General features: G+C 35.7%; 2 protein-coding genes across 9 annotated transcripts in view; both read right to left on the bottom strand.

Annotated features, from left to right (window-relative positions):
- Nucleotides 1-14196, bottom strand: part of adam15 (ADAM metallopeptidase domain 15) — a 32286-nt gene extending 18090 nt beyond the window's left edge. For 2 of the 7 annotated variants that reach the window (XR_014536003.1, XM_083556092.1), the window contains exons 1-5: nucleotides 13504-14194; nucleotides 10242-10336; nucleotides 1668-1744; nucleotides 1466-1544; nucleotides 1181-1257 (exon numbers count right to left, since the gene is read on the bottom strand). Coding sequence is in view for 6 of the 7 variants with exons in the window: in XM_083556092.1 (XP_083412218.1) it covers nucleotides 1181-1257; nucleotides 1466-1544; nucleotides 1668-1744; nucleotides 10242-10336; nucleotides 13504-13750 (575 nt within the window). In the remaining variant the exon portion in view is untranslated. Of the gene's footprint in view, nucleotides 1-1180; nucleotides 1258-1465; nucleotides 1545-1667; nucleotides 1745-10241; nucleotides 10337-13503 lie in introns of all 7 variants that reach the window. The other 5 variants (XM_083556094.1, XM_083556096.1, XM_083556097.1 and 2 more) reach the window with 5 other exon arrangements.
- Nucleotides 14197-15319: 1123 nt separating this feature from the next.
- On the bottom strand, nucleotides 15320-24202 carry dcst1 (DC-STAMP domain containing 1). 2 transcript variants are annotated; one of them, XM_083556178.1, is made up of 16 exons: nucleotides 24087-24202; nucleotides 23870-23995; nucleotides 23697-23771; nucleotides 23455-23583; nucleotides 23023-23162; nucleotides 22609-22783; nucleotides 21446-21589; nucleotides 21144-21265; nucleotides 20828-20982; nucleotides 20458-20557; nucleotides 20283-20378; nucleotides 19915-20041; nucleotides 19699-19815; nucleotides 17538-17680; nucleotides 15968-16078; nucleotides 15320-15734 (listed from the first exon to the last, which is right to left on the bottom strand). In XM_083556178.1, exons 1-16 carry the CDS (start codon nucleotides 24130-24132, stop codon nucleotides 15498-15500), a joined length of 2043 nt encoding a protein of 680 aa, XP_083412304.1. In that variant the 5' UTR covers nucleotides 24133-24202; the 3' UTR covers nucleotides 15320-15497. The 2 variants fall into 2 exon arrangements, with proteins under 2 accessions (XP_083412304.1, XP_083412305.1); XM_083556179.1 differs by lacking the exon at nucleotides 23697-23771.
- Between the last annotated feature and the right edge of the window lie 41 nt (nucleotides 24203-24243).

The raw sequence follows: 24243 nt of genomic DNA, 5'->3' as shown, positions 1-24243 counted from the left end.
GACACTTTTTACATTTTAAATATTCTCAAACCTCCTTATATTCATATTGTCTGCAAAATTATAAATCACATTTATAATATTGTCTTAACTATCTACATTTCATGGAAAGAAATGTCTGTCCTGGCTCTGAGCTACACTTGTCTCTTGATGTGCAGGCCATGCAGTGACCAGACATGGTAAACAACAAAGAAACACAAGTATTTATGTCTCTGTGTAGAATTCAAGCAGGTTCAGTGGGCAGTGTTTCTGCTTTACGGAATTGACGGTTCGATCCTATGCTCTTTATGTTGAGTAAATAGATGGATTGGCTATGTTAGCTCTGAATGGGCACGCTTTGATTGAGGGACAAATCATGGCCAGTGTCCCTGGAACTGGTTTTGCATTTAAGCCACCCTGATCAGTATAAATTTGATTACTGAGGATGAATAAATTCTGCACAAAACAGTACACTTTCATAACCCACAACCAGGAGCAATTCTGTACTTATGCATTTCTATTTGTAATAATGCTTTGTTATTCAAACTTCATATTTCTCTCATTATTTACCTATTGACTGTGTTCACTTCTAACAGGTTGTTCATATTCAACCGCCATCACTATCTCTAAGATTCATAATCATAAACTCAGCAGTGCAATTTTATTTATACCTATTCTGCTACAGAAGAAGCACAACCAATATTAGCTATCGTTTAAATTATATGAACAACATGACTGGAGTAACGCAATCATCTAATTAATGGGTCTTCAACCGGGGGGTTAAAGCTGATGTTCATGTAGATGTATAATTGTTCACCTGATAGTAAAATGTACAAAACTGCAAGTCTATTAAAATAAGAACTTGAACAACTTAATAAATTGTGATTTTAACTGTGAAATATATGTTTATTGATATATGATGCATTTTTTGTAGAATTTAAAAATATATAAAAATATACAGACAATGATGCATGTACAACAACTACATAGTTGTTTTAACATAATATAACTACCTTAATATGATTGGTTTCTATTAATATCAGTGGCTATGCTTGACACATTTTGTATCAGGGTGTCCCTGCCCATGTCTCTATCGCCTAAGGGGTCCTGGACCTGAAAAAGGTTGAAGACCCCTGATGTAATCCAAATAAACGTCGGCTGAATGGGCTTAAAGAAACAGAAGACTAACAAATAAAAGTCTTACCGTAAACCATCACAGGTGCTAATGGCTACGCGGGACTGGGGGAACCCTCTCACAGAACCATGGTAGCAACAATGAGTCTAAAAGAGAACAGGTAAAGTTAAATATATCACTCTTCTCTGCCATTTTCCCCTTTCCACTCGGTAACTACCCAACGCACAGTCAATCTCACAGGACCCATGGGCAAGCGGCACAGCATTTACGAAACAATGCTGTGAAAGCAGGATACTAGCTTTACATTTGCTAAAAGTATTTATTTAAACTAGTAACCCTATTAAATTAACCTACCAACTGGCTCTCCTTCATGGACACCCCTATTCCATTTGGAAGGTAGTAGAAGACATTAGGTGGCTTGGGTAATAGTTCTCTGCAAAATTTAAAAGAAAAACATGACTAAGGTGGCAGGAACGCAGATAAACAAAAATAAGCATACGATAGACATAATAATACGTTGACCTCATATGCTGCAAATCTGTGATTGCACACTCACTTGTTCTTTTCCAGGTCCAGCAGAAGAAGGCTGTCTCCCACTTGCAGCCCACACACCAGTCTGTCTGGGTGGCCATCCTGTAGAAGAAGAATAATCATGATTGATATGCAGCATTCAATTATTTTTGTAACACAGCCAGAATCACAGGATGTAAAATAACTGAAACTATTTATATTATACACATTGAATGTATATACATAAATATAAACAATACATATAATTCCAGTCACAACTTTAAATATTTCGTAATATAAAGTAGCAGACAGGAAATTACTCATATTATCGTTTTCCTTGTGAAAGCAGAGTCTGCCTCGTTACTGCAACTGCAAAAGCCTACAAGGGCACATTTTTGTTGTGATGATGTATACATCAAAGTTAATGACATACTGAATTACTGGGAATACTCGGAGACAGCGATACTATATTATGCAAAAGAATAAAGTTCTGCATAAGGATTGTATGCATAATTCATTAGCTAATTCAATCTGATGTGATTAGATCCGAAAATAATATAACTTAGGTTACATTACATTCTTTATAATAAAGGTTTTTACAATTAGGACAAATATTTGTATTAGAATGACCATATCTCTATAAAAGAATATAAAGTAAAAGCTGATATACTGCACATATAAATTGCTCATCAATGCAATCCTCTGTATTTATGTTAACATACAGGAATGCTATCTCTTTAATGGACCAAGTTCAGTTTCTGCAGCTTGGCAGATTTAAACTTATTGATGAAACCTTGTGCACTCTGGTGAGATGTCTAATTCCCCCTCCACACACACACACACACACACACACACACACACACACACACACACACACACACACACACACACACACACACACACACAGACACACACGCATATCACCATTAAGAACAAAATATCTGCTGATCTTGCTGCTGACATAGTTAAGTGAGGCAGGCAGTTCTGCACTATAAACACAGTTCTTTTCCTTTTTGCGCTCTTAACATTCATCTAACATCCTGTTACCTTAGTCTTGCACAAATCACACTTCCCTTCTATACTTATGAGCCTCCTTCCTGCTCAGAGGAGCCAGAGCAGGAAAACTGCCAGATTAAGTGATTTCAACACACATGTACATGTACTAGCACAGTTGCACACAGATAAATGATATCCACCGCCCACACCCAAAAGGACTAGTGCAAAAGTGAAAACTCGGTCAGCTTCCTTCTGCACTGCTGCCACAGCTTCCTGTCTTTTTTCTCTCCCTTCATGCGGGAACAGAGACTTCGCACAGACGCCATCTCAAAAGAAAACCAGCATTATCACATTTTCCAGGCTGACAGGCACCAGTAGACTTATTACTGAGCTCAAGATTTAGTAATTTTCCATTTACCTTAAGTGATGGTCATCTTATTTGATTGTATTTTTTATTTTATTTGAAACTTGTCCAATGCTGATAATTATGCTACAAAAGGCTATGGCTTGGTTTCTGATCAATATTAACATTTATTAGTCATTGGTTAAAAGTTTTCTTCTTACTATATTTCAGTATAAGACAGCAAGGGGAAAAAATGCCTTCACTTGATCCAAATGTATAAAAATATGCTCCTCTTGCATAATATCTAAGTTTTTATCTAACTATTATGTTATCCCTAACTGCTCTGAGTGATGCTGACTTGATACAGTGTTTTTTTTACATAAGTAAAACTGTAGGAGCCCTAATGATACAAATGTCAAACACTCACAACCAGCTATTTGGAGATTTCACAGGGAAGAATTCAGGCACAAATATTCAAGACACTTTTGAGCAATGTGGACAAAGAGCCAGCTACTGTTTCTATGCAAATAATATGAAGGGGTGGAAATATAACTGCAGTATAAACCAAAGAATGGCAAAAAGAAGTCGTGGGACAAACAAGACCATTATCTTGGGACAAGGTAATGCATTAAAAAATAAACAAAGAAGAGAAAACAGAGAATGAGGAAAGCAAAGCGAAGATGAGGAGGAATAGTAGATGGAAAGAGAAAAGCACTTTGATAAAAAAAAGATGTAAGTAAAAGATGTGCGACTTGGCTTCTCTCAGAAGTCATCACAAGACAAACAGTGGTGTCAAGAGGCAGTACTAATGGCACTCACATCTACACTATGCAGATAACACCTCCTACACACCAGTTACTTCATTTTCCTCCTCCTCCTTTTCCTTCCTCCTCCTCTATCTCCTTCCTGCAGTTTCTTTCTGATCTTTTCACTCATTGCCTTCTCTGCATCCCTTTTATTGTCCATCTTCATGCTGTTATCTCCTGACTCTCTGGAGCCTTTCAACCATTCTCTGACTTCAAGCACTTGATGTCTGCACCACCCTTTTCTGCGCTGTCTCTCTATCACCCCACCATACACCCCACCTCCTGTCCATGATGCAATGTCCCTACACACATGTTCCAGCTGGTGGGATTACCTCAGCAGTGAATGAATGCTGGGTGTGGTTCCTAAGCAAGGCTCAGCGAGAATAAAAAGAGGGAGTGGGTAAGATTAGCGGACGGATGCTGGGCGAGCAAAGTCCATCTTCCTTTCAGTGACTCATAACAGAAGATTTACACTTACTGTTTTTTTTATATTACAATAACACTAGTCTTGTGGTTATGAGTAAGGTATGGAGATAGTAATGCTAGTATTAAGACACAGTATTACTACAGTGTCTCTTTTACAAAATGACTTCTGCCAGATACTGTTGAACTCCCTCTGATGGTCTCTTTGCTTTTACAAAACATTTCAAGAACTTTACAAGCAAGAGACCCCCATAAAACCTTGTGTTCTCAAATCCCTTGTGTGTATGATTAAAGCAACACCCTATCATACAGAGCCACTTACTTTTCATTCTTTGGTACATTTCAGTAGCTGCCTTTTTTATCAATTTCTTGTGTAGCACACTTAATAGGTCAATGAATTAATGTTTTGATGTGTTGTCATGCTGATAAGCAAAACAGTGTGACTACACATTCAGATACTCACACATTTGCAGATTAATCATAGACTTAAAAAAATACAGCAGCACAGCCTCACATTGGAATATCGCAGAGACCCTCAGTATGTAGAAATGTAAGTCTGACTAGGTGATGCCATGAACTCACTTAACAACGCAGTGCTGTTTAGTGTGGCCAAGGCAGAGACAAACAGGAATATGAGTTCAAACCAGCATAAGCCTTTTCAGAGTTGAAATATAATTTTAATTAATTTTCTAGAGCAGCACAGCTATGACATTAGTGCTGAATGTAATATAGTTGATAGATGTATATATTAATGTTTTAATGCTATTACAGTGTATGTTACCTAAGGCAATAAAATTGCTGCATTTAAAAAAGAAAAATGTAAAAACATTCAAATGGTAGAGCATTTTGTAAGAATATAATTTAACATTTATGGAAGGATTCATGGGTGTTAGTGCTTCGAAACATGCATTAGGGCTTCCTCTGTGGTAGAAGAGTTTCTATTTAATAATTTAAGTGATCACACAAACTAACTTGTCTCTTGGACGTGCTAACATTAAACATTATACTAATACTTCATGATGTTAAAAAAGCATCCGGTTTGCCTCAGGCCATTTTACATCACCCTGGCATTGATTCTTTTTTTTCTGTAATAGTATGCCATATTTTACCTTTGATACATTTGAGCCCCAGTCTAATAGTAGACCATTAGGACATTTATTTTCACATACTACAATCTGGGACACATTAATTCTAATCTCAGATGCTATTTACGACAAATAGTAGATGAAATTGGACACAGTATATGTGTATATAGTGTAAATGGGCTGACCTGTACATGTTATTGTTACCTGATAGTTAATACACACAAATGTATTTTGGAATTAAGATTATGTGTGGAGATATTTTATATTAAGTAAATCCACTGATTTTTTCAGGCTGTACAGTAAAATGTAACTGGAAAGGTACACAGTGACCAAATTGAGAAATGTAGACTCTATGTTTAGTGTTGTGAGTTTAAGGGGTTTGACTAATTCCACATCGTCTGAGGTCAGACTTGGCATTTGGAAGCAAATAATAGTTAAAGGCACAGGGTGGACCAAAGAAGAAACCTTTGTTCGTGAATGGGTGTCAGTTAGAGAGGAACAGAAAAAGGCTAATAAATTACACATGCACATACACCCATACACACATACCGACACCCACACCCATGGCATCACCCCACCTTTCCTCTTTCTTTGAACAGACACACTGCTCCCCACCTTTCCTCATTTTTGGAAAAAACAATCTAAAAACAGAATGCAGTTGCCATGGTTGCAAAAGCTGCCTGATTCACTGACACACACACACACACACACACACACCCACACCCTATGCATCTCAGAAAGAGACTTCTAGCTAATGATATTTACAACAATAAAGAACCAGATGAGTTACAACCATGTGTGTATTTCTTATTACTCACACACAAAAAAGCTTTACAAAACCTGCCATCTTACCCTGTAAAGATACCCTTAATATTGTTACATAGACAAATTTAAGCTTCAAAGTCTTGAAATAGGTTTAAGAAAAGAGTGCAGGCAGGGTGGAGTGGGTGGAAAAGAGTGGCAGGAGTGATTTGTTATAGAAGAGTATCTGTGAGAGTGAAAGGGAAAGTTTATAGGACTGTGGTAAAACCTGCGATGTTGTATAGATTAGAGACAATGGCATTGAGTAAAAGACAGGAGGTGGAGCTGGAGGTAGCAGAGCTGAAGATGTTGAGGTTTTCGTTGGGAGTGACGAGGATGGACAAGATTAGAAACGAGTTTATTAGAGGGACAGCGTATGTAGGATGTTTTGGAGATAAGGTGAGGGAGGTGAGATTGAGATGGTTTGGACATGTGCAGAGGAGGGACATGGGGGATATCAGTAGGAGAATGCTGGAAAGGAAAAAGGAAGGCCAAAGAAGAGGTTTATGGATGTGGTGGGGGAAGACATGCAGGTAGTTGGGTTGAAAGAGGCAGATGTAGAGAACAGGGGGGTATGGAGACAGATGATCCACTGTTGCGACCCCTAATGGGAGAAACCGAAAGAAGAAGAAGAAACATATTCATGGTTTACGATAATTTTATAATAGCTCATATGTGATGAGCAGGACTACATTCACTATAATATATGACACTCACTTGGTACTATATTGTGTCTTGATAGGCTACAGTATTGTAGAAAAACTTTTTTTTTAAAGATGTAAAAATGCTTAGAGATAAGTCTACATATGGCTACATGGTTCGTTTGTGTGTTGTGTGTTTGTGTGTGTATGGCTGCCTCTCCACAAAGCTCTGAAGCTAAGCTGAAAATAAAGTGAATGTCAGAGTTTGGTCCAGTTCGTGAAGGCACAGAGAGATTGCTCAGTCATGTCTTCAGTCTGTGCTTTTTTTAAATGAGAGAACAAGAAGTGATGAGAGGTGGATTTGCTGGCTAGTTTCCTTTTTTTCTTCCCTCTTGCAGTGCAGGAAGGATGTAGGTGCAAAAGCTGGCATTTATTTTTTACTGGAGACTTCCTGAAAAACGTATGATCTGAGAAGAGAGGAAGTGGAGGCAACATTAAGGGGATGGCTATGTCCTGTGCAGCTAAGAAGACCCCTGATATCATATCCTGTGATATCCCCCTCAACACACACATATGGAAGGATATTCCAGACAATATTCAAAAGGATTTTCCATATGTAAGCGCATAAATTGTGACATAATCCAAACGCAACTGCAGATTTTTGCATTACTGTTTGCGTTTTCGCTTTCGCGAACAAACAGTGAACACTGCCCTGATTTCTAAATATCGGCATCAGCCAGAGAAAAACTCATATTGGTTGACCTCTAACAGTGACTGTCAAATTTCAAATGCAAAAGCAAAGCCCATTTGCAACTGTATTTCCTGAGTTTTACGAGTTATGACCATGTCATTTAAATAGCGATATTACCACGTTTGCTTTTTTTCACATTCTCTGTGTCACGTATGTAACCTGCCAAAACTCAAATGGAATCACAATTCCTTTTGCATTTGAATTTCCAAAGCCTTGCTCAGTTTGCATTTGCAATTCTGATGCCTTGGACTAAAAGCTTGCAATAAAAAAACTAAAAGTCACGTGTCAGGGGTGGGACTATATTATTGGGTGTTTGTATTGGTAGGTGACATCACTCACAGTCTATGGCCAAAAGGGGAAATGGCAGTAATAGACAATTTTGCTGACTGTTTTGAACAATGGAGCTTGTCAGTGATAATGTGGAGGACATTATGATGCTCACACAGCAAGTCGAAGACAGTTCATACTCTACATGGATTAAGGTAAATACAGTTTTTATAAATGTATAAGCAATTGACCTTTAAGCAATTGCAGTACCAGCAGCACTCATGCAGCCCCAGACCACGATGCTACCACCACCATGCTTTACTGTAGGCAAGACACAATTTTCTTGGTACTTTTAACCAGGGCACTGCCACACATGCTGGACACTATCTGAGAAAAACAAGTTTACCTTAGTCTCATCAGACCACAGGACATGGTTCCAGTAATTCATGCTCCGACAGGTTGTCTTCAGCAAACTGTTTGTGGGCTTTTCTTGTGAACTTTTCTTGTGAACTAGCGAGGGTTTCCTACTTGGATGGCAGTCACGCAAACCGACTTGTTGCACTGTGTGTGGTATGGTCTGAGCACTGACAAGCGGACCTTCTGCTTCTGCAACCTCTAAAGCAATGCTGGCAGACTCAATTTCTTTGATGGACCCTTGAGAGGCCTGTTCCAAGTGCAACTCGTCTTGGAAAACCTCTGTATGACTCTGGCCACTGTACAGTAACTCAGTTTAAGGGTGTTACTGATATTTTTATAGCCCTGGCCATGTATGTGGAGAGAAACAATTAAAATTCTCAAATCCTCAGAGAGTCTTTGCCATGAGGTGCCATGTTGAACATCAAGTGTTCAATATGAGAGAATTGTACTCAAAGAACCAGACTTAACCGCTCTAATATAACATACACAAATTTGTATGGTCCTGACAAGCAGACAGAAACATGAACATCATGAGTAGGACATGTGACTTTGTATGGTTACATGTCGTACAGCTGTTTTCACTTAGGGTGTACTTACTTGTGTTGCCAGCTATATTGACATTAAGGGCTGTATGTTGAGTTATTTTTAGAGGACAGTAAATCTGTACTGTTATACAAGCTGCAAATTGACTACTCTAAAAGATATCCAAGTTTTATTTCTATAGTGTTTTCCCTTAAGAAGACATACTAAAATGGTTGATTAAATTTTAGGGGTGTCCTAATTTTTGTGAGATACTGTAAAACTGATCACAAATGACAGCGGTGTTTAGGTCTAGAGTGCTGTGTAATTACATATATTTTATAACATTTATAGGAAGATAGAAAAAAAATTATGATATGGAATTACTAAATATCTTTCAGTTGTATAGGGTCAAGTTCGGCCACAGCACCACACAGTTGCAGTTCATTATTATCGTCTTAGGGAGTTTCCGTGCTCATTAGGGATCTTAAATCTTAAATTTCTGTCCAGATTTCTGCAAAAGCAGCTTTGTGCCAATGCCCAATGTTAGATTAATCAAAAGGTTATTTCATGATCAATATGTTAATACAAAAGTATTTGTAAAACGAGTGGTTTTTGTATATGACCACTGCCAAACTAGCAGAGAACAGCATTCTGTAATGTGATGATAAATCTGTGCTTGATATATAATTAGCCTAATGCCTCACACAATATGTGCAGATTATGAAACATGTGATTTGTAGCACATTCTGTAAATATAATTCAGGCATATAATAATAGTTGCAGAAAAATCAAATATGACGGTACATTATAAAATATTTTGGTTTACTGTAATTGGTAATTATCTGTTGGATAACACTGCTGGTTTCCCTATTGTACAAATTGACACTTTAGTATATGACAGCTGTCAGTGAATGTAGCTTTCTGAAAAAGCCTATCAGACCAGAATCCTGGCTCTGCCTATTGACAGAAATCAGCGTACAGACATTGCATCTGTGATTAAATCTGTCTATAATGATCCACCCAGAGCCCCAGTTACCCAGCCTCAGTGGCGACATACACAGCCGCTCTAAACTAATTTTCTACTCTGTCTCTTTCGATGTTCTAGAAAAACAATTAAATCCCCTCCAGAAAAAAAATGTTTATCAGACAGAAAGCTGAAACGCATTCTCCATATCATTGGCAATATTGAAACCAGAACAGGCCTCAGTCATACATGGCCGAAAGTCCTTGAGAGCAAAAGAGCGAAAGAAATTGGACATGCTCTCTGCGTGGGAGAAATTATCATTACTCACTCCCCTGTTAGTTAGAGTGGCATGTCAATTGTAAATGTATGTGAGCTCATGTATATAGAGGAGTGCAGTTAGAACATTTCATGTGTTCAGCTGCCCTGTGATGCCACTTGAGCACTTTTAAAAAGGAAATGCAGGCTATTACATGTTACATGGCTAACTTCATGTAACATGTGCTAGCCTTCACCCTCCAAAGCTGTGGTGTGATATACAAGCCATCTTGTTTCTTTCTGAACAAGCTGATAATGCCCACAGAGGGTAAAGATTTGCTTTCCTCACCTGTAAAATGTGACTCAGGCTCCTCCTTTGTCCGTCCACAATGACAAAAGGTCTTGTCTTCCCCAGTGGCTTAACCCCTCTACTACGACCAGTCACTGCAGGGACACAGAAAAGAAACTAGCATGCATAATGTATAACATAATCCTGTATGTACACTACATTGATTATTGGTGAGCTATTCATAGGAATTTCTCATTCTGCATCAAACACAAGGACACATTCCAGACACCAATATCCAGCCAGTCTCCATGATGACATCATCGTTGCTGCTATCCAAACAGTCTTAACCCGCCTGCCACCTCTTAGCAATGTGTATTTATCCATTGCACAATTGTAACAATTTTCAGGGAGTTCACATTTTGACTGGGTACAGAATTTAAAAAACAGGATGTACTATTTTACATGTAAGCAAGAATGTTTTTCTGTCAATATTAGTAACTCTAAATATTACAGTACATTCATTTAAAATACAGCACATAGAATTTTTTTTAAAAAACATTAAGATGTCAAAATTTAATAAAAAAAAAATTTATAATACATTCCAAAGCTGCCCCAACAACCCTGTGTGTGATGGATAATGGGTTAGATTAGGTGGGATATTTGTATGTCATTCACAAATAATTAAATGTCGTTAAACCCCAAATTCAAGCACAAAAGTAGTCTGAATATAGAGTGCCAGACAGAAGCCAATCTGAGGTGGGTAAAAAGTGTAAATAAATTATTAGTCCATAAGATACTACAGAAGGAAATCGGTTCTGTGTACAGTTTTATGAACAATTATGAATGATTTGTCCTACAATTTGTATTGTTACCCAGTTGTTGAACTAGAGTACTCTGAAATATCTGGCAAGTGATAAACAAGGAGAAGTGCTTTTACATGTCTCTGTATGCTCTGTGTCTAAATTTAGTTATATTTAGAGTAAAAAAAGAGTTATTCATGTATATATTTATTGCTTTGTGCTTTAGCTAGCTTGCTAACACTATCAAGTCTGTGCCTAAAGTTTCTAACAACAGAGAACATAATAATAAAAAATATACATTTTAAAAGTGGACAGATATGATTTTTCACGTTTCCACATGGTATTTTAGATTGTTAAAGTACATTGGCTTATCTGTTTTTACTGTATTTAGTAATGTAATTCAGTTTAAAGTACACAGTGAACCAAAACAAAGTACCTCCAGGAGCAAGGCGCTACATAAAACATTAATTTATTTATTTATAATAATGTATTATATATCATTTGCGATGTTGAGCTATTGATACATTTACAGTGACAGCTATTATACATTGTTCTGTGAAACTAATAGACACATATGTTCACTGTCTGCAGCTGTGTGTGTGAATGGGTGAGTAACAGTGACCATCTGTGGCCAACAAATTTTGTTTGTCACTGAAGGTTAATGCTGGGCTCATAATACCATCTTCACACCAGCAAAGACATTTATATATATATATACAATGAGGAGCTTTGCTGTTGCCCATGATTTCTTGTCTTTAGCTAATCCAATGCTTTGTCTTTCATTCTCTTGAAGTGCTAAGTCATGGCTCTTTGCTCACTTTGGAGACTTTCTAAACTAAAAAAAGATTTAAATACTATGGTTTGAACTGGCCATACATGATATTAAATGATCTGTATACATTCAATGTGTACAACTATACAGTACTATATATTTCCTTTTGCTTGACAATAATCAAGGACTGAAAAATAACCTATTTCAGTGTAAGATACTGTATTGGGTTAAATACGCTTATGTTCTTAAGGACTTCAACAAACTCTCTATGACCTGACTTCTGCATTTCCAGTGGGTTTTGTATAAAGCACATACTGGAGGGTAACTTAATATTTTAGACAATATGACGACAGCCGATGATATAATAATCCTGATAGAAAATGCATCTGAGCAGACTGAATCAGACTGAGTATTTTGTTTTGTGAACCACCATATCCAATTCCTGTAAAGTGTAGTGAGGACAAAAAAACAAATGTATTTCTCTGGACTGGGTTTGCAACATTATCAAATCTGTTACTGAACTTATACATTTTTTACTGTGGACAGTAAAATGCTTATAAGATGGTTTAGACAATGCTTTACTTAAATTGTCTTAATTTTTGTTCTTGTTTTTATCCAAACCAGTATGGACAATAGTTACATTAATGATGCTGTGGCCAAATCACAATGTAGATTATGCGTTAAAGAAATGAAAAACAAACTACTACAGCTGTTAATCCAATGGATACAGTATATAGTGGTTAATGTACAGTGGATATAAAAACAACAAGTATGTTTTTTTTTGGTGGTGTACACAATTCAATTTTCCCACCTTTTAACGGAATAAAATATTAAATAGAGAATAGAAAAAAAAAAAACAGTGAAAAAGAACAAATGAATCCTGGTTAAGAGTATACACCCATTAACTACAACCTCATAGAGTCACCTTTAGCTTCTAAAAAAAACCCCTGTCTTTTTGGTTAGATGTCTACCGTCTTTTTCCACTTTTTCCTCAGACTTTTTTCTTGCAAAAACGCTTCAAAAAAATTTCCGAATTTTAAAGATATTTATTTTTAACATTCTTAAAGTTAATTCACAGGTTTTCAGTATGCTTTATATCTGGACTCTGACAAGACTATACGAAATGTTAAAATAGGGCTTTGGGTTGCTATCATTCTGGAAGGCATTAGTGTTAGGTGTTGTCTTTATTTGCTAAACGTAGGCCTGCCTTTTATGTGCCAAAATAGACTCTTTTTTCCCCTCTCTATCTTGAACAGAGCCCCACAGCCAAAGAGAAGCAGCCCCACAGCAGGATACTTCCACCACCATGCTTTGAAGAGGTTATATTGTAAAACACTACAATGCATGATTTGATATAATGCATATGATTACTTTTTAACACAAGTTTGATAGTTGTGTGTTAATTCCAAGCATACGCATTACTCCATTACAAAATGATACGCACTCTGGTGTCTTTAGTGTGTATTGTTAATATAGAAATGTGCATACTGTAGCATGGTGCTGGAAGTAACATGCTTCACAGTAATTAGGGGGTTCTTAACATTTCGATACATGGTTTAAGTTGACAAATTGCACTTGTTCTTTAGTATGTATCTTTCATCTAGAAATGTGAATGTAGTGCATTTTTCTATAAAAAAAAAGAATTCCATTAATTTATATGCCTTGCTCATTGGTTGAAGAAGTATACCCTCTGAGGTTAATTTGTTTAGTTTTTCCTGAAATTGTAAAGATTTGGTATAATGATTCCTACCTGAGTGGGCAAAATGGGTTATTGTTGGTGTGCTCTTGTGCACATCATCTTGTCTGTGGGTCTCTGTCCTGCTGTCAGTGCTGAAGACTCCGACAGGTAAAGCTGAAGTCCACGGCTTCTTCTGTTGAATACTCAATCTGGTGTTAGCACTTTTTGCAAGTGCATCACTTAATGCTGAAACAGGGGTGCTCTCAAAAAGCAGCAGAGTCACAAAGGTCCGAAACACAAGCAGAAACCCGTGGCTCATTGTCTATATTCCATCCAGTGTGATACAAACAAAATGAAAAGCTGCCAGATGTTCCCTCGACGACTACATCCAAGGCTCGGAGTGTGTGCTACGTATTTAGGGGACACACTATGCGTAAATCAAGGCAGGCAAATAAAAGGGGGGGTTGAAAGAAACATTGAATATGGACACCTTTCACCTGCGTTCCCAATTGATCGGCCCAGTACACGCGTCTTCACACGCAATGGTCTCCCATGTGCCATGCAATAATGTCTCCGATCGGTCAGATTCAGTACTGGGAGAAAGGAAAGGACTCTGTGCTTGTAAGCTGTGCTACATCTCAACGTGTCTCCGTGGTGTGTCTCTTCAGCTTGGGCTCAACTAAATGTTTACAAGGTCGCTGTAGAGCTCGTCAGCAAGGCGGGATTTCCTCCTGCTTGCTTAACCCTTTCATAGCTGAGCACTGACACAAACCCACTCTGTCCAGACCAGACCTCTGAGCCTTTTTCACATTGGGTCGAGTAAAGGGGGATGTTTTAATGTTCTTAATCTTTGTAATAAATTGTAGCACAGCTCTGCAGAAGTCTGGGGACAGTCTGGGGACAGCCTAGCCAGAAAATTCATTTCATTTAAACAGCACTGCTGGGACACTGGGATCTAATGGGGTCATATTAATGCGCTCCTTTAAAGAGGAACTTTTCTGCAATCAAAAATAGAGCATTAAAAACTCCTTCTCATAGGATATTATTATATAGATAAAAAATATATAAAATACATATACATTAGAAATGGTCAAGCTCTCTGTAGTGACATATTGTTTCAGCTTTACTTGAAATAGTTTCCAGTGTCGGGGTTTTTTTTTTTTTTTTTTTGAAGTATAGTGATGACAGTAAAAAAGTTTTTTTTTTTTTTTCTTTTTTAGGTATGTACTTTTTCAGAGTATTCCCATTTTGGTAATCTTTTACTTTTATGTCATTACATTTATTTTAATGAGTAATGACTAAGTTTTTACGCCGATATTTTCCAGAAACAAATGCAGTTCCTTGTAACTTTTGGAGTGAATGCATAATTTGTGTTGAACAATAACCTGTCGCGAGATGATATCAGTAACCGCAGAGTTCTCGCGAGATTTCATGTGTAGTAAAGGTTCTCTCAGTGTTTGCCTTTAACAATACAAACCTCTCTCTATAAAAAGCTCTGATGTGCAGGAGAATGTCCCATTGAAGTGCATACATGATTCAGATATAGTTCTTATAGATCAGTATTTTTGTTCTCCACTAGCAAGTGCTTTTTGTACTTTTACTCAATTAGAAATTTAAAGATTCCTTTTACGGCAGTATTTTTTAACTCAGGGACAGGAAACAGGTCCACCACTGCAAACTTCAAGAAAGAAATTTTTTTTTTAAATGTTGTCATGGACGTTCCACATACTAAATGCAACTACAACCAGTTAAAAAGCATGATGTGATGTTTCGTTAATAAATGACAATTGAAATGTAGAAAATACTGTGGTGTAAAAGAAAAAAAATAACATTTTAGCTGTGCTGCAAAGGAAAACAATTAGCTTTTGTGTGACATCACTCATTAACCTCAGAATGCAAAGTGTTTTATTTCCTATAATTGCTCTGATCATACAAATACAGAACCAAAACTATCTTAAAGGTGTGGTAATGTGTGAAAATAGTAACCACATACAATTAAAAAAGAAAACTTTCTTTATAAATGAGGATATTTAGTTAGAACATTTGTCTCAATTAAAAGTATAGGATTAATGAACGTAATATACTGTGTCGGTGTCAGAGTCAAAGTCTTGCTCCATATCCTTGGGGAAAGAGCAGATACAGCGGTTCCCCAAATCCCCCCAGCACTGTTCACAATAGAATATATTACAGCTCTCAACAGAACAATGCTTAGCCCTCTGCTGCCTCATAAACTCCACACATACCCAACACCAACACACACCCCAGCCCAACCTTTCCAGTGGAGACAGCAGCATGGACAACACCTAAGAAAGACAGAACGAGGACCATGTTAGTGAGAATATGTCATTTTATTTTAAATTATATATAAATATAAAATCACCTAGGTTCTATATGCATGACTCACTGATTATTTAATATAAAATTCTGGATATAAATTTACATAAAGTAGACAGATTAAACTTCAAACCGTATGTTAAAACTGTGAGCATGTTTTTTGTCCTTTTCTAAAGTAATTGAAGTGTTAATGCATACAGACCGGCTTTGGTGCTTGTCTCCGATGCCTGAGCTGTTTGATCAAGTGGTTGACAAAAGTAATGCGTCTCTGCATCTGAAGATTGTAGAGGAAAAGAATCCGTTTCTTCTCTCTCTGCCCAGGACCAAGAAGACAAAAATTATATTAAAGATCGAAATTCTTACATGAGGTGACCATGAAGCAGAATATAAAGAAGGAACCTAATAAAACTCAAACATTCTTTAAAGTTAGAAAATAGAGGGAGACACAGTGATATAAGCAGTGATATTTTCTGTATAATAGGGTTATTGATGATGCAGCTGTTTCAAGCCTGATGGAGCCTCTAATCCTTCTTATAGACACATGGGTCCACAAAACACACTGTGTCTAAAGCTATCAACTCCCCGCTTATGCACATACATATTCCTCTTTACACAACAAAGCCCACATAAGTTGAATGACGACTATAAGTGATAATACAACAATATGGATTATGCTGCAGCCATGCTGCATTTTCTATTTATTGTAATGAACTCTGTGAAATGCACTGCAACTTGTGAATAATACTCCAAGCCAAGTCCTGTAATTATATGTAAGAGCGTTCAACCATTTTGCAAGTGTATCAAAGTGTATCTTATTAATTATTTAGAAGTTAATAACAATAAGTACCAAATGCAAGTTCTGCAGGTTAAAGAAAAGGTAAAAAAAAAAGTAAAATACTTTCATCAAAAAGAACAGTTAGTATACTATATATATATATATATATATATATATATATATATATATATATATATATATATATATATATATATATATATATATATATATATATATATAATTTACATTTATAATGAACATATTCAACTGCATCTTTTAAGGTTCTGGAGAACTAATCGAATATAACAAAATTAGATTTGTTCTTTTAACTAGTGATAATAGGTAACTCTGGAATGTTTATTTCTTATTTGTCTTGACTGTAATCAATATATATATATATATATATATATATATATATATATATATATATATATATATATATATATATATATATATATAGCTACTCTAACTATCTTTCCTTGTTGGCCCATCCCTGTTCTCATATCACATGCAGGTTTGAGCGGATGTCATCATATTTTGTCAGCTGCTCAAAGATCATTAAAAGTACAGTTTAATTCCTGTGTAGCAGAAATAATATGAACATAGGCAAAATCTATTTTTCATCTTAAACAGATGACAGATCAGAGTCTGTGTAGATAGATTTTGTTTAGATGCTCATATTTCTTTTTGAAATTGGAAAGATTATATACAGGCTTATAATGGGGCATTATATAAGAAGCACTAAGTGTGTTGTTTCTGATACAAGGCTAGATTAAATAAAATTTATCTGCTACAGTAAGTTATGTAACACTGAGCATTGAGAGTTTACCTATGCAGCAAAATTGATTATGTGTGCTGCTCTATTCTTGAACATATGACCAAAGCACATAGTAACAATTATGCCATTATCTAATTACTGTATACATATTAAATATATTAATCTTCAGAACTAACGGTGCATATTAAAATATGTATTGCACTAAATTATCAGTGTTACCTTGGGGAAGTAGAAAGAGGTGATGACTCTGCGTAGGCGGTTTGTATAAACCTGCAGGCAGCACATGAGCCCCATCAATAACACTGGGATGGTACTCCACAGGTAGTCCGCCTGGCTCAGGGCACGAGGCTGTGGGAGACACTCTGTACATGTACACACACACACACACACACACACACACACACACACACACACACACACACACACACACACACACAAAATGTGCTCTAGTTTGCATCTCAGAAAAGGTAGTAAATATTTTGACCCACTCTTCTAACCTTACCCCAACCATAACCTTAATCCAACCCCTAAATTAATCCTGCCCTTACCCTACCCTAAATTAATCCTGCCCTTAAAGCACTAAATGGTTTGGCTCCCATGTATCTATCTAGTCTCTTAACACGCTACAATCCGTCACGCTCCCTGAGATCTCAAAACTCTGGGCTTCTAGTAGTTCCTAGAATAGCAAAGTCCACTAAAGGCGGTAGAGCATTTTCACATTTAGCTCCTAAACTCTGGAATAGTCTTCCTGACAGTGTTCGGGGTTCAGATACACTCTCCCAGTTTAAGTGCAGATTAAAAACATATCTTTTTAGCAAAGCCTACACATAACACACATCACGCACATCACATCACAACCTTGTGCTCCAGAACATCTGATCACATGCACATTATCAACTTGTGCTGTTAATATCATGAACAGCAGCTACGCTAATTCCTCTCCACTGCTTCTCTTTCTCTCCCCATCCCGAGGCTTCCTGAGGTTTGGCCAGCTCCAGTCACGTCCCACCTCGTGAAGATTATGGACCTATGGATGATCATGGAGAAGTAGATGCCGAGTGTTTAAAGGCCCTGGCATGGAGAAGCTGATGCTGGATCTATGATGATCACAAATTGTTCTGTATTGTTGAAAAATTTATGACCAAACTTTTGATGTCACCCATATGAGGATGGGTTCCCCTTTGAGTCTGGTTCCTCTCAAGGTTTCTTCCTCATATCATCTAAGGGAGTTTTTCCTTGCCACTGTCGCCACGGCTTGCTCATCAGGGACAAACGCACACCATTCACCTTCACTGTTGTTTTCTGTAAAGCTGCTTTGAGACAATGTCTGTTGTGAAAAGCGCTATACAAATAAACTTGACTTGACTTGACTACCACTAACCCTAACCCTATTCTAATGCTGAACCTAACCAAAGCCTGCTATTTATAAGTGCAACCTACAACATTACAAAAAACCTTAGTGGAGTAGAGAAAAACATTATTTTGTTATTAGAATAAGATTATTATAAGATTGGAATGACTAAATTTCTTTTTTTATGTCTTTTATCTGTTAGTCTTTTCATAATGAAAAATATCAGCTAACTTTTCCTTTATTTTAGAACCTCTCTATCTGTATATTTTGTTGCATTTTTGTGGTTATGCATGAGCATATTTCTATATAAAATAACCAGTAGAAATTTACACAGGTGTGTGCAGCTTTGCTTACCAACAAGTTAAAGAACAGCCCTAAATAGAGAGAGGCCAATCCAAGCTCTGAGCTTATGTTTAAACTGCCTGAACCAGGAAAACTCCGATCATTTTAAAATCACAGACATTTTAGCACATCCTGTGACTTGCAAATGCATGTGATATTGATTTAACCACATGCAGACATAGCTGACATCTAAGGCCAGTATGCTGTAGAGCACTTACATCATAAACTGTATCAAATCACAGAATATTAAATCAATGAGCAATACAGGAAGTGGTAGACAGACTTACAGTAAGCCGTATTGTGAATGGACCCTAAATGGATAATGTTCCACCTTTTAGAGCCAAACTAATGATGAACTAAATGAACTAAATCCAGATCAGTGGATGTTCTGATGCTTGAGAATCAAAAACCCTGTTATAAATGTCCTGAGACTTTGCCTATGTTTTTGTTTCTAGATTGAAGTCACTGTCTGGTTTGTATCAAAAAAACACTGCTAAGGTCAGCCAGGGGTCAGATAAATGTTGGATGCCATTGATTTTTTTACTTATACAAAAGGACAAAAATACACCTAATGACCATGTGACCTACAGGGCAATGCACAAAATAATGTGCACAGAATTATAGAAAGTACAGAAGAAAGAGTCATAAACAAGAATGAGTCATATACAAAACTAGAGAGACACCTACGCCAGTTACTGGACTGCACATCAAGGTTTGAGGAGGTGTTGAAGGCACCGATAGTTTTACGCAGGAGCTTAGCTAACATGGATTCTCCTCTAATGTCAATGTGAATGTCATGAATACCTGTAAAACAAGAGAGAATAGTAGACACAACATTTCAGAACATTTATAAATAAGTTGATAAAATTATAATAAACATCTTCATGCATGTGTTATACTCACTTGTAATTGAGTATTCTGTAAAGGTATGTCTACGGATGATGTCAAAAATGTGGTAAAGGAGTCTATCTGTGGCCAGCAGAACAAATACAAACAGGGCCAGAGATACAAAGCGGACCAGGCTCGCTGTCTGTTGAGTTGAGAGTAGAGTTGTTATTTTTTTTACATAGAAACATTTTTACATTTTCAAACCATTTTCATTTCCAAAAGCAAAAATTATTGTATTTACTGAATTTACATTATATTATATTATATTATATTATATTATATTATATTATATTATATTATATTATATTATATTATATTATATTATATTATATTATATTATATTATATTATATTATATTATATTATATTATATTTTGATTGTACCACAGGTTGTAGCTCATTGGAATGGATTTTTAGGGTCCAGGGATTAATCAGTCTGCTCTTTTCTGATTTCTTCAAGGGCAATAAATACCTCTTACCCTGTAAAATTAGTTTCAGTCTTGAGTTTTAGCTTGGAAATTAAGTAGGATAGTGGTTTAATGAGGAAAAGGCATCTTACCCCTTTCTTTCTCCTTTCATCAATCTGTCTAAAGTAGGTTGTAATATGGACGTTGTCAAAGCAGATATCTCTGGTGTATTGTCGTGCATATCCAAAAGCCCTTATATTTAAATAGACATACATATAAAAAAAAAAAGAGAAAGCTTTTGTTCAAGACAATTTATTTGAATTTAATCAAAAGTTTTTTTTATTAGATGTCAATTTGAGATTTTAAATATTCTAGATCATTTTAACACATTGAATTGGTAAAAAAAAAAAAAAATAGTTCGAACACAGGTAAAAGTCTTTTTAAAATTTATTTTGTATTTAATTGTTTATGCTTAATTTGAATGTGTAATAACAGATGGGGGTGGAAAAAGTGTATACTTACGAAATGAACACAGTTATAAATGTGAAAGAGAGGAGGATCTGCACGATCCTGGAAATTTGTTCAACAGTGTTCCCCCTCTCCTTAAATGTCCTTATCAGATCCTTGCGAAATTCATCCTGAAAAACAGTCTCTCCGAACATCTCATCCTCGATTTTCTGCACATATCAAGATCAACAATGCATCGAAAACTATGGTTAAGATATTGTTGGCGAAATAATATGTGATTGAAGGAGCATTTGTAATCTTTGTAATTAGAAGAAAGAATACAAATATTAAAGAATTGTAGCATAGATTAAATTCTGCCAAACCACGGTACCTCAAAGACCACATTGGTGCTAAACTGTTTCCCGAGTTTACTGATGGAGGAATCGAGTTTGTCAAAGGTCTGTCCAAAATTTCCTTCGACTGGAATCTGTTCTTCACACCATGGAGTCATTACTGTAGTGAATACATAGTTGAACCAATAAATACCATAGTAAAGGAATGTGCAAAACCTGGTTAATAGAAACTGAAAGTCTTGAGAAGAAGGCTATACAAATCAGGTCTAGCTAACTAAATGCAATAATCCTCATGATTTAGATATACAATGACTATACAGTGGTTAATGTAACTATTTACCTCTCATAATATTGCAGAGAAAATCAAACTTCATAGGTACACAAAGGAAATGGTTGATGACAGGGGATTTAATAGTGTCCATGCACTTCAGCCAGGTATCACTGAACCACTCTTTGCAGCGATCGATGCCCTTCTTTACCACATCTGTGCACAGCATCCATGGCATGGTGTATATATATATATATATATATATATATATATATATATATATATATATATATATATATATATATATATATATATATATATATACACGTTATATACACGTTATATACTTGTGTGTGTATATATATATATATATATATATATATATATATATATATATATATATATATATATATATATATATATATATATATATATATATATATATATTACAGCTGTTAATCAATTCAAATATGTAATCGCAACTTAATCGCACATTTAAATCTGTTTTGAATGTACCTCAAATTAATTATTTTCAAGTTTTTAATACTCTAATGCTATTAGAGTATTAGGGCATGTATAAAATATGAATGCTTTATGAAAATGTATGTTCATTATTAGTAAAACCATATTAGCATTAAGACAAAATCTTCTTGTAAATGTTTGAAGTAATCATGGAGTTTTATATTGCAAAAATCATGAGGACACGAAAAGGAACCTTTGCTATGTTTCCACACGGATAGTTTTAATTGCTGGATGTGTGCATCGTGGCGGATATTGGTGCTTGATTTAAAACTTAGAGCATCAGTAAAACAAATGTTTAGTGATTAAAATGAATTTTTCAGTGGAGTTTATATATATATATATATATATATATATATATATATATATATATATATATATATATATATATATATATATTGAGTTATGTTGAGTGTGTTGAGTTAACAATTGAAATTTTGCCTCTTTTTTATGTATTTGTTATTTATATTCTTAATTAAAATGGTCAAACAAATGCGTGCCACATTAATCTTACATTAATAATAATATTTGTGCCGTTAAAACGAATGTTATTAATTTTAACAGCCCTAATATATATATATATATATATATATATATATATATATATATATATATATATATATATATATATATATATATATATATCTCACACAAAATAGTTTTGAATGTTGCCATTAAATTATATAATGGAGTTCTACAATTCATATGTCACTTACATTCACAGCGCATTATGGTCTTTGCAGTGTACTGCTCCTGGGTGGTGCTGTTGCCTGTAGCTGTAATATTCTGACCAAAAGAATCGTAGCCATACTGGCCCATCACTTCATTCCTAATGCCCTGGAACTGTCTACTCACATTTTGAGCCTCTCTCTGAAGTTGCACACTGTCAGCCTGGTGCAGGGAGAGAAGAATGTGCTTGTTAGAACAATGCATATAAAGAACTTTTTACTAGTTTCTAACTCCATTTGGTTTTATTCAGTTTTATTCAGTTATATCTTTCAACTTTCAATATTTCATTTCCTTGTGTGGTTTGTTTTAATTTATATGATGCAAATGAAATATTATTTAGTCCAGTGGGGATGCAGAAAATGAAGTCCAGGCTAGTAACATCATTTTACTTGTGAACTCACCACTATCTCCTGTAACACCTCAAAAAATGGTTCAGACACCGTCCTCCACAAAATCTTACTGTGTCCTATTTGCAGGTCAATATTACAGCCCATAGAGAGGACCACATCTTGGACATTATGGTGGATATTGTAGATTGGACCTGAGAAAATACTTTAATAAGTGAAATGAACTCTGAAATGAAAATGTGTATTTTTAATTACTCTCTCTTCCACTGTAGAGCTAAATGTAGTGTTTGATTTGTTAAGGAAGAAAATGGTATATTTGTAAAGCTTGTCAGTGTAATAAAAATGAACAAAATACATTTTTATTCTGGTGAGAAAGCTATTTTATGCTAATAGCACTATTTAACCAGGAAAAAATATTTCACTAAATACCAGATTGCATAATGCACAACAGGAACCATTTCAAACCAGTTCTTTTTTTTTTTTTACCTTGATAGAGACACTGTATTATGAACAAGATCACATAAGCCTGACCACGAGAGCCAAGAATGCTGGGAAACATCAGTAGAACTGAGCAACGAAAATATGAGGACAGCATCCCACCTAGGACACACAGTGCTTTAAAAGCACACATACAACACATACATTAAGTACGCACCCACGCCCTATTTTAGGTCAAAGTTCGCATCAGCAAACCAAGTGTATGAAAGTTGTGGAAGGTTTTTACATACCTATAAAAACATATCCAAATATGAATTTGTGAAAGTTACTCATTGAAATGTTGTGCATGAGTCCAAGAAACAAAGCTATAATAAAGAAAATGGGGGGGGGGGAACATTTATACTGTGTATTTACTTTCAAATTTACATTCATAAATCTTTACAACAGCACAGTACGCTCTCACCAGTCCCACCGATGGCTCCAAATGCAGCTCCTATTAAAAGCCTGGCCAAGGGGAAATCAGATGTTGGTCCGAACAGGAATCTGTGAGCCACGTCAGGCAGGATACACTTACTGACTTTCTCTAATGCTTTATAGGTAAATAAAAAAATACATTGTCAAATTTAACATTAATATCAATATCAAAAATATTACAAAATAACAATGTTTAAGGTATATACTTGAATGTGGTGCTTTTTTTCTATCTTTCCTTCGTGCTTCCTTCATTTCTCGATTCCTCTGTCTACTGGAAAAATCAGCACCTTCCAAAAAATGTCAGTTGAAAAGTGATGTAAGACTGTTTTTGTTTACATTTGAAAGTATTCTTTCAAAACCAGC

This window comes from Silurus aristotelis (genome assembly GCF_946808225.1).
Source record: "Silurus aristotelis genome assembly, chromosome: 1".
Taxonomy (NCBI): Eukaryota; Metazoa; Chordata; class Actinopteri; order Siluriformes; family Siluridae; genus Silurus; species Silurus aristotelis.
Note: the sequence above shows the minus strand (reverse complement) of the source record. Positions and strands in the feature narration are given on the sequence as shown.